Consider the following 9,753-nt stretch of genomic DNA (forward strand, 5'->3'; position numbering starts at 1 on the left):
ATATGAACCCATGCCTCCTCAAGTTGAGCGAAGGAAGACAAGCGGCTAAGGTTTTCTTCCTCGGTAATACACTAAAAATTGGGGGCAATTTAATGTGAAGGAGAAGCAAAAAGGGAGAAATATTTATCATCCCTAGCACCAAATTATCTTGTGTTGCAGTGATTTCTACTCAACATCTCTCTTCATACGTAAAATGTGTTTTTTTTTTTTCAGTTTCTGCCATGGACTACTAATTAAATCCAACATAACATAAATCCATTTCTCAGGGGTGGCCGTAAGCTATCGAAACAATAAGGGTGTGTTTGATAGGGTGGAGATTTCATGGAAAATGGAATTGCAATTTCATCTTTTCATTTTTTTGGTGTTTGATTGGCAAAAATTTTTTTGGAACTCATTTTCCACAATTTTATACCACATAGATATTTTCCTTGTTTTGGAGGAAAATGAATTCTAACCAAAATGGGTGATAATCCATTTTCCCGGATTACTGTAGCATTTATATTTTTTTGTTTATTTATTATTATTTGTTTTTTGACAATGAAAACAAATTCTAAGAATTATTGTAAAAAAAAATATTTCCCTTTAATTGGAAATTTTTATGTAAAACAAAGTCAAACGAACATAAAAAGATAGATGATTTTCTTGAAAAAAATTTTATTTTTTATTTTTGCAATGGAAACAAATTTTATCTCCAATACCAATAAAATATACCATTTAATTGATAATTTTCATGTAAAACAAAGTCAAACGAATACCAAAAAAACACTTTTATTTCAACAATTTTCACGTGGAAAATTATACCAATCAAATACAATAATTTACAATTTTCAGGAAAACAATTTCTAAACAATTTAATTCCACGGAATTAGTTTTTTTTACATCCAAATTCCATCTTTACAATCAAACAGACCATAAATGTTAAATGTCTCAATTTAAAAAAAAAAAAAAACGCATATAATATATACATGTTACAATTCGACCAAAAGTGTTTAAAAGCATATGCATTTATGTTCATTAGCTAGATATGATTCATGGTGTGATACAAAGTTACTTCATTCAGTATTTTTTATTTTTATTAAAAGACATCATTACATCAAATTCTATTATCTCGTTAATGAGTAAGTAAATTGGATATAGCTAGTTAACTTCTTTCAAATGTTTAAGTCCTCCACCAACTCAACGCCATTTCATCGATTCAAAACACAACACTGTTGAAAATAAATTTTAATCATGCTAAAAATCAAGAATCGCAAAATCATAAATTGATAAATCGAATTCATACCTACGGAAGCCATCGTTAATATGAATAATAGTAGCCAGATCTTCCCCTCTTTGCTCTTCACAAAAGTGTTGACCATCAATGGGGCAAACTAATAAAATCATATGGAGAGGAGAGGAGACATAGCCTTTATATAGGAATTTATTGAGTCTTCCCATTATCGACTTAAACCCTAATTAGGGTTTACGGCATATTCTCGAAATTACCATATTATATCAAATAAAGCCCGTAAGGTGTAAAACGGTCCAAGTTGATCACTTAATGTAATTGGCCTAATCATAATGTCATTGTAAGCCATACATCTAACTCGTAAAATTTACAATCGAATGTGAAGCTCATATTTGGAATTATTCCAACATTCTCCCATTTGGACAGATATTTGATTATTAAAACAAAACTTTTAACACCTAGGTTAGACTACACAGGTGGCCACTAAAGTATAGCTCCAATGTTGACACCTTACGTAACATGATCCGATCCAACAAGAATATTAACATCGAACATGGAAGTCATTAAACCAATTAAGCAATGTAAGACAATTACACAGCTACAAATACCAACATCTTTATCGACATGGATCTCCATCTTCCAACCAATGTGGTAGTATGTGGCATGAACTTAACTCCAAATGTGATAAAAAAAAAAAACTATGCTAATTCATATCGGTCATCATAATGCTTCAGATCAAAATGAAGTTATATGTCTCAAAAAGAAACTCATCTTATGTCTTTATCTAGCATATCTCTAGATCCCAATAATATCACAATAAAAAGATATAAGTCAAATACATGCTCAAAATAGTTCATGGATAGATGAAAATATATTTTATTATTAATAGAGGGGCTTTTTCCGAAAATATATGGGTTGCTTACGTACCCCCACAAAGAGATTAAGCCCAAAACATAGTTCTTTTGTAAAGCCCCGTTCTATAAACGTAGCGGGCTTCTTGAAATAATATTGAACCTGTACAAATTTAATGAAATTTCTTGAAATTGAATCGACTATACATACCATGAATAATATGAGTAGCAAAGCAGAACCAGAGTAATCGGTTCTAATGAAAAACGGAAACTGAAAAATAACTTTTGATCAATGGGATACAAAATAGTTTAATTTCCACTTTTGTCACTATCAAGTTAAAGGACTTAGTCTCTCCCACTTGGTGAAGGTTCTCTTAGCTAAATAACATGTTATAAATAACTCTCTTATAAATAAATGTAGATTATAGATTTTAGATAGATATGTTTTAACTTGTTTAGTTGTTTATTAATTGATAATTATATATCGCAAGGTAGGCTATAATTTAAAATAAAATCGGACTGTAAAATTTTAGATTTCAAAATTAGTCAAAAGTTGTCAAACTTCAAATGTGTTCGTCGTCTACCTCAAAGTGATATCACAATCCTAGTTATCAACATATAATGGAACATGTCACCATTTTGAATGAGTAGTTTGATTAAAAAAAATGCTATAGGTAGAGAAATTTTTTTACAGAAATCATACAGATGAACACTTAACAGATTATCATTGGAAGATGACAAAAATACGGAAAAAAAAGCAATTCTTTTTCCGTACTTGCAGAAAAATTCTTGATAAAAAGTAAGAAAGGAATAAATAAAAAATTAGATGAAAACACAAATGATTTATCACCCTATCAAAACATTTATTGTTGTGTATGAGTTGGGTGGCCCAATTGGAAAAGGTAAGAGAAAAATGAATTTTTTTTTGTTTTTTTTTCCCCTTCATTTTCTAATTTTCGTCTTCTAAATTTTGAGGTCAATTTTGTCTTGTTAAACGAATCTAACGGCAATGTTGATGGAAGAGTAAGTATGGACGGTGACAGTCAATTTATCAAAGATTGATGATGACAATATCAAGATACAAAGATAAAGGATCCAATTGCAAAACGAAAATAAACGTATGGTTGTGGCTGCAAATTACCCTGATAGAAAAGGGTTTAGGGTTTACCTATAAAATGAATCGTCCTCTCAATTTTGTATTTCTTCTTCTTCTTCCAGCCGACGTAGCTTGCAGCCATGGTTCATGTCAGTTTTTACCGCAACTGTGAGCCCCCCTCCCTCTCTCTCTCTCTCTCTCTCTCTCTCTCTCTCTCTCTCCGTGTTCATGTTTGCGTGGGGGTTGCGAGTGTGAGATTAAGTTCCGTGATCTTCATTGTGACATACGAATCAAGCTTCAAATTTGACTCAAATTGTTAAACTGTCTTTGTGCATCACTTATTTTGTTATACTATATATATTTGTTGGTTAATAATTCTGGGGTTTGGTTTAGAGATCCTGGGACAGTACTCAAAATAAAGAAACGTTTATCTTTTATTTTATTCAACATTTTTTCAGGTGGATTTGGTCCAGAATCTTGGCAAAAAAGAGTAATTCTACGGTCAAATGGAGCTTTTGGCTCCAATGTTCTAGTAATAAGAATCTCGACGATTAATTTTTTAGTTTAAATATGTCCTGTGTCTTTCTAACAACCAATGCCAAAGAATTGTTTCTCTTTGTCCTGTATTATTTTTATTTATTAGGTTTTATCTCTTATCAATTTGCATAAACAAATTTAAATAGTTGCTTTACGCAGTGGTAGAGTATGTTATAGAATATTTATCCTTTTTTTTGCAACTGTGGCTTGTAACAGATGGGAAAACATTTAAGAAGCCTCGTCGTCCATACGAGAAGGAGCGTTTGGATGCAGAGCTGAAGCTTGTTGGTGAATATGGTCTCCGATGCAAGAGAGAGCTCTGGAGGGTGCAGTATGCATTGAGTCGTATTCGTAATGCTGCTAGAAATCTTCTCACCCTAGATGAGAAAGACCCTCGCCGAATCTTTGAGGGTGAAGCCCTTCTACGCAGGATGAACAGGTACGGGCTTTTGGACGAGAGCCAGAATAAGCTCGATTATGTCTTGTCGCTTACTGTGGAGAACTTCCTCGAACGCCGCCTCCAAACTCTTGTGTTCAAGGCTGGTATGGCCAAGTCAATTCATCATGCCCGAGTGCTTATCAGGCAGAGGCATATTCGGTATACATTCTATTCTGCTAAATTGATAGAATGCATAGTTTATTGTGTTTCACATCTTAATTTTCCTTGCGTGTGAATGTTAACTCAAATGGTTTATTTTTATAGAGGATTATGAATGCAGCTTTTCTTAGTAGTTTGTTTTTAAATGTGATCAACAGAAAATCAACTGAACAATCACTTCCATTCTTCATATTTCAGCCTTCACTTTGTTATCCTCTGGGTTAGAAGGCTTTCTTTTTTTTAATTCATTTTGAAAACAATAATTTTTGAATTTTGTGCACTGAATTTTTAGAAAATGTACAAGATAATGAAAAATGCATTGAATTGATACTTAATTAATTAATTAAGAAATTGAAGGGCATCTGTGTTGTGTTATTTAGAGTTTATTTTATTAGTATGCTGATTTCAGAGACAAATATTGATTTTAGATATTGATTCACACTGCTACCGTGCACATGGTGATTCTGTTTTTCCTTTTTCCATAATAGTGGTTGTAGATCACTTAATTAAACACCTCCAGGCTTCAGTATCGTAGCTACAGAGGTTTCATAGACCAACACCGAACAATGAGTAGAGATACTCTTAATGTTTATTTGTATTGATTTGGCAAATGCGTTGACATGATAAACTTCATTCAATTCGTGTAATCACATCATTACTTGTTTTCACTAGTGTATTTGTCATGTTTCAAGGCACATGTTTCTCGTTTGTTTATACTTCATATCCTAAAAGCCAGCATTCAAGTATGTCAACTTTAAACTTTGATTTTCTTTAGCACTAGACTTAGGAGTGGGCGCGGGTCGATTCGGTTCTAAAGAGAACCGAACCGAACCAAAATTTTCAGGTATTTAGTAAATGGAACCGTCGTGTCCAAATATAATTATAGAACCGTTCAGGTTCGGTTCGGTTCTATACTATAATTAAATTTTTTAACATTTATAACAACATTATATAAATACAACTAATGACATATTCAATGATTTTAAAATGTCAGAGACTAGTAGACTATCTTGTTCAAATGATCGCTACGATCAAAATTTCGGTTGGCGGAGGTCACAGCGTCAGTCGACGATTGTGTAGGTTTTGGAATGTCAGCGAGGCTGCGAGAGTGGAGACAGTGTTATGCACTTTAGTGTAGGTGTTTAGGGTTATTTAGTGGGTTGGATCTTGTTGAGCTAAGAAATGAGACAAAAATGGGTAATTGGGCCAAAAATTAAAAAATTAGAAATGAAACAAATTATTGGGCCAAAAATTTGGATTTAGAAATTGTTAATTTGTTAAGAAAAAATTAAAATTAAAATTAAAATTAAAATAATTTGATTTATTCAATATAAAAAAAAAAATTAGAAAGATTCGGTTCTTATTTGATTCTTCGGTTCTTGGTCTAGAATCGAGAACCGAACCGTACCTGTCGGTTCCCAATTCAGATGCCCGTTCGGGTATTTAATTTGACAAGAACCGTCGGGTTCGGTTCGGTTCGGGAGATTTGCCTAGCCCTAACTAGACTATTCTCTTCACTTCCTTTAGCACATTAAGTGTTACAGGCTTTTCTGTTTTTTAGATGTCTCCCCTTATTCCTTTGACAAATCTTAAATGGCAGCCGTTCTTTGACTGTGCAATTTGAGATGGATTCCTGAGTTTCTAGGTTACGCAATACGTCTTTCCTGTGAACCTGCCTCCCCATCAATTGGATGCATAAGCGCTGTGCATTTTCCTTTATCTGCATGTTGTTATTAGGTAATATTTAAACCAGAGTTGATAGCTGCTGGAGATTGTGTCCCATATTTCTATGATGTGTCGAGAACTAGGAGTTGCTAGAAAGAGAAATCGAGAGGAGGGAGAAGAGGAGAAGAACCAGGGGAAGAGAGGGGAGGGAGAAAAACGGCTGCAAGCCAAACAATACTTCAATTCTAATTCATCATCGTCTATTGAAATTACAACTGAAAAACCATATAAATAGTAAAAGCATAACCCTACCAGTGATGGGCTTGGGCCAAACCAATAATACAAGCCCAATAACTAGAAAAAGTAAAATAGTGCGATAATAATATAAGTGATGTCCGCATCAAAATGTCTGGGAAATTGTTTATGATAAGGGGGCCGACTTTTACATTAGGGCAATGATATATGTATCTCCAGTTATAATTTCACCTTTGTTTAGAGCTCCATATTCAAACTAGAAATTACTGTATTTAATATCCCAGAATTCATTCTGGCAATCAGTTCTTAAAATATAAACATGGGGTCTTTTATGTTAATGCATCACAGCCTCTGTTTCTGAAGCCTAAAAATCAGATTTAAGTAAATTTTGATAAAAGTTGATGAAACGTGTTTGTGTTAAAAAGTTGTGGATCCCTATGGTTAAAATTAATTTTTGACATTATTTAATCTAGATTTTTAGTGGAACCAAACATGGCCGAAAGAGAGTTTATTCAGATAGGAGAAATGTTGACTGGTGAAGACATTTTCAACTGAATTGTTTGTATAATGATGATGATGGGTTTTACGTTCATTCCTGCCAGGGTTGGGAGGCAGGTGGTTAATGTTCCATCCTTCATGGTGAGAGTCGACTCGCAGAAGCACATTGACTTCTCCCTCACTAGTCCTTTCGGTGGTGGTCGACCTGGAAGAGTGAAGCGAAAGAACCAGAAAGCTGCTGCCAAGAAGGCATCTGGCGGTGATGGTGATGAAGATGACGAGGAATGAACATTTTCAACAATTAGAAAACTGAAGCACCATGTTCCTTGAAATGTGGTTTTCGTTCTAAACCGAAACTCTCTGAATTTTGTCTTGACAAATGGTAGCGTGTGTTTTGCTTGTGTTTCACTAATGGACTGTTTTCTCTTTTATTTTTTTGGTTGGGATTGTATGAAGATGGATTTATATAATTTCATTTCATCCACTTTTCATCATTTAGTACTTTCTTATCGTCTTTGTTATCTCTCAATTTGATTATGTGACAAATGTCATGTACATTTTCATTAACATTTGAAAATAATTCGATCACGGCAATCCTGCACAATTTTGCTACTTCAAAATGTGGATCAACTTCTGAAATCCTGAACCTAGATAAACATATAAAACACAATTATCATTGTCGTTTTAGAAAATCCATCCTTAAAATTAAGTTTCAACAGACTCTACATTTTATACTTTATAAAATAAAAAATCTCCAATCTCTATTTGTAGTTTATAACGATGTTATTTAGAGTCTATTTGACAATTATTAATTTATTTTATGATTTATTATATGGTTATTTTCAACCACACATTCAAATAGTAAAATATTTTACACGTATGTCAAAAAAAAATTCTTATTATTATTTTTTTTTACTACCCTTTCTCCTAAAAATTTCTAATCGAGACTTTTTCTACAATAATGATTGTCAAAAAGGCTCTTAATAAAGGTACAAATTTCACTGGCTCACCTCTTGGATTACTCAAACCATATGTGATTGGCCATTGACATCTTTAAATATATGTATTGAGTAAAAATGAGAAAAAAAAAAGATTAAATATTATTTATTTTTATTTTTTTGAAAAAACGTAAAATAAAGAGTTAAAAATTGAGAATTTGTAGGAGTCTGCTAAAAATTTATTCTTTAAATTTAAAGGTACTTCTTGTTGTGCCCTTATTTAAACCCAATTTTTTCCATCAAAATATATTTTTGAACAGTGATTTGACTAAATTTCACCCACATATTCTTAGTCGAATAATATTACATGCAATTTCAAAACTCTCATATATTTTAACCATACATTATTCATCATAACACTATTACAAAATGCATTTTTTTGAGGAAGGGGATTAAAAAAAAAAAAAACCCATATATAATATGCTCTTTAAATTTAAAAAGCATTCTTGAAAAATGTTCTTAGTATATTACAGATCATAGCTAATAGCTAGGACGTGCTTATTCAGGTCAATTTTATAACATTTTTGTAATTCGTTAAACAATTGGACGTGCTTGTTCTGGTGTTTTTTGCTACTCTGATAAGCCCCACAAAAAAGAGGCTGGGGTTTTCTTCCTCGTTTTACCTCTAACGTGTGAATTCGAGATGGTTTGTAGATGAATGGTTTAAAGAATTGTGAGAAAAAATGGTAGAAGATTTTTTTTTTTTTTTTTTTTTTGAAGAAAAGAGTGTCCCCATACCTAGCATGTGTATGAGGTATTTATGGGTGCTTGGCATCGTGCTAGGCAATTATCATCCACATGTCCAATACAGCACATCTACTCATCAAACGGTTCTCACCCACTTATTAAGCGGTAACCTCCGTCTACGAATTGGATAATGGACTTAATGATAACCGTCAAACGGTTTTAAATTAGTTCCAAGGAATTTTGGGAGGTTTAGGTAGTAGTGTTCAATCTAGCGTAGCAACAATCGGGCCAATATAGCAGTAGTCAGGCTAATATAACAATAGTCGAGCTATCATAGTAGTAGCAATGGTCAGGTTTGCATAGCAGCAATCGCCCTATTATAACAAAAGTCATCAGACATAGCAAGAACTCCAAGTGATTCTTCATGAAATTGATGCCGAAGGGATGATTTTGAGTGAAACTTTTCAAATGTATGCAATTATTGAAAAATTACCCCCCGCATGGGAAAATTTCGAGAATTATTTGAAACACAAGCGAAAGGAAATGAACGTCGAAGAACTAATTGTTAGATTTTAAATTGAAGAAGACAACAAGAGTTTCGAAAATAAGTGGTTCAATCCTGGTGCTGCTAAAGCTAATGTTGTGGAGCATGGTCAAAGTAGTAAGACCTACAAAAATAAGTCTGGGTCATCCATTGGCAAAAGGACCAAGCAAGGACCGAAAGGCGAAATTTCTAAGAAGAAATTTTAAGGAAAATACTTCAATTGTGACAAAGTGGGCCACAAGTCTTCGGAGTGCAGATTTCCAAAGAATAAGAAAGAAACAAATGTGGTTGACTACATGGCACAAGACGTGTCAAAGCTGAATCTCTCAGCTGTCATTTTTGAAGCGAACATGGTGGGTTCAAACCCTAAGGAGTGGTGGATTGACACCGGTGCTACTAGGCATGTGTGCTATGATAAGGAGCTGTTTGCTGCAGCGTTTGAAGTAATTGAGAATGGGGAGAAGTTGTTCATGGAAAATTCAGCAACTTCGAAAATCAAAGGTCAAGGAAAGGTGGTTTTGAAGATGACCTTGGAAAAAGAGCTGACTCTCAACAATGTGCTATATGTGCCGAAATTCGCAAAAAACTAGTGTTCGGGTCACTTTTGAATAAGCATGGCTTTCGCATTGTATTTGAGTCGGACAAAGTTATTTTATCAAAAAGTGGAATGTTTGTTGGAAAAGGATATGTTTCCGACGGTATGTTTAAGCTCAATAAAATGAATAAAGCAAACTCTTATGCTTATTTGCTTGAGTCTTCCAATTTGTAGTATGGTAGATTAGGATACGTTAAGTAT

General features: G+C 33.4%; 1 protein-coding gene across 2 annotated transcripts; it reads left to right on the plus strand.

Annotated features, from left to right (window-relative positions):
• The first annotated feature begins 3,266 nt into the window (after positions 1–3,266).
• LOC111392775 (40S ribosomal protein S9-2) lies at positions 3,267–7,222 on the plus strand. Of its 2 annotated transcripts, none has more exons than XM_023018170.1 (3): positions 3,267–3,343; positions 3,929–4,310; positions 6,833–7,222. In XM_023018170.1, the coding sequence occupies exons 1-3, from the start codon at positions 3,316–3,318 to the stop codon at positions 7,014–7,016; spliced, it is 594 nt and encodes a 197-aa protein (XP_022873938.1). In that variant the 5' UTR covers positions 3,267–3,315; the 3' UTR covers positions 7,017–7,222. The 2 variants fall into 2 exon arrangements, with proteins under 2 accessions (XP_022873938.1, XP_022873939.1); XM_023018171.1 differs by having other exon boundaries at positions 3,929–4,307; positions 6,830–7,219.
• The last annotated feature ends 2,531 nt before the right edge of the window (positions 7,223–9,753 follow it).

Source organism: Olea europaea, unplaced genomic scaffold (genome assembly GCF_002742605.1).
Source record: "Olea europaea var. sylvestris unplaced genomic scaffold, O_europaea_v1 scaffold977, whole genome shotgun sequence".
In the NCBI taxonomy this organism is placed as follows: Eukaryota; Viridiplantae; Streptophyta; class Magnoliopsida; order Lamiales; family Oleaceae; genus Olea; species Olea europaea.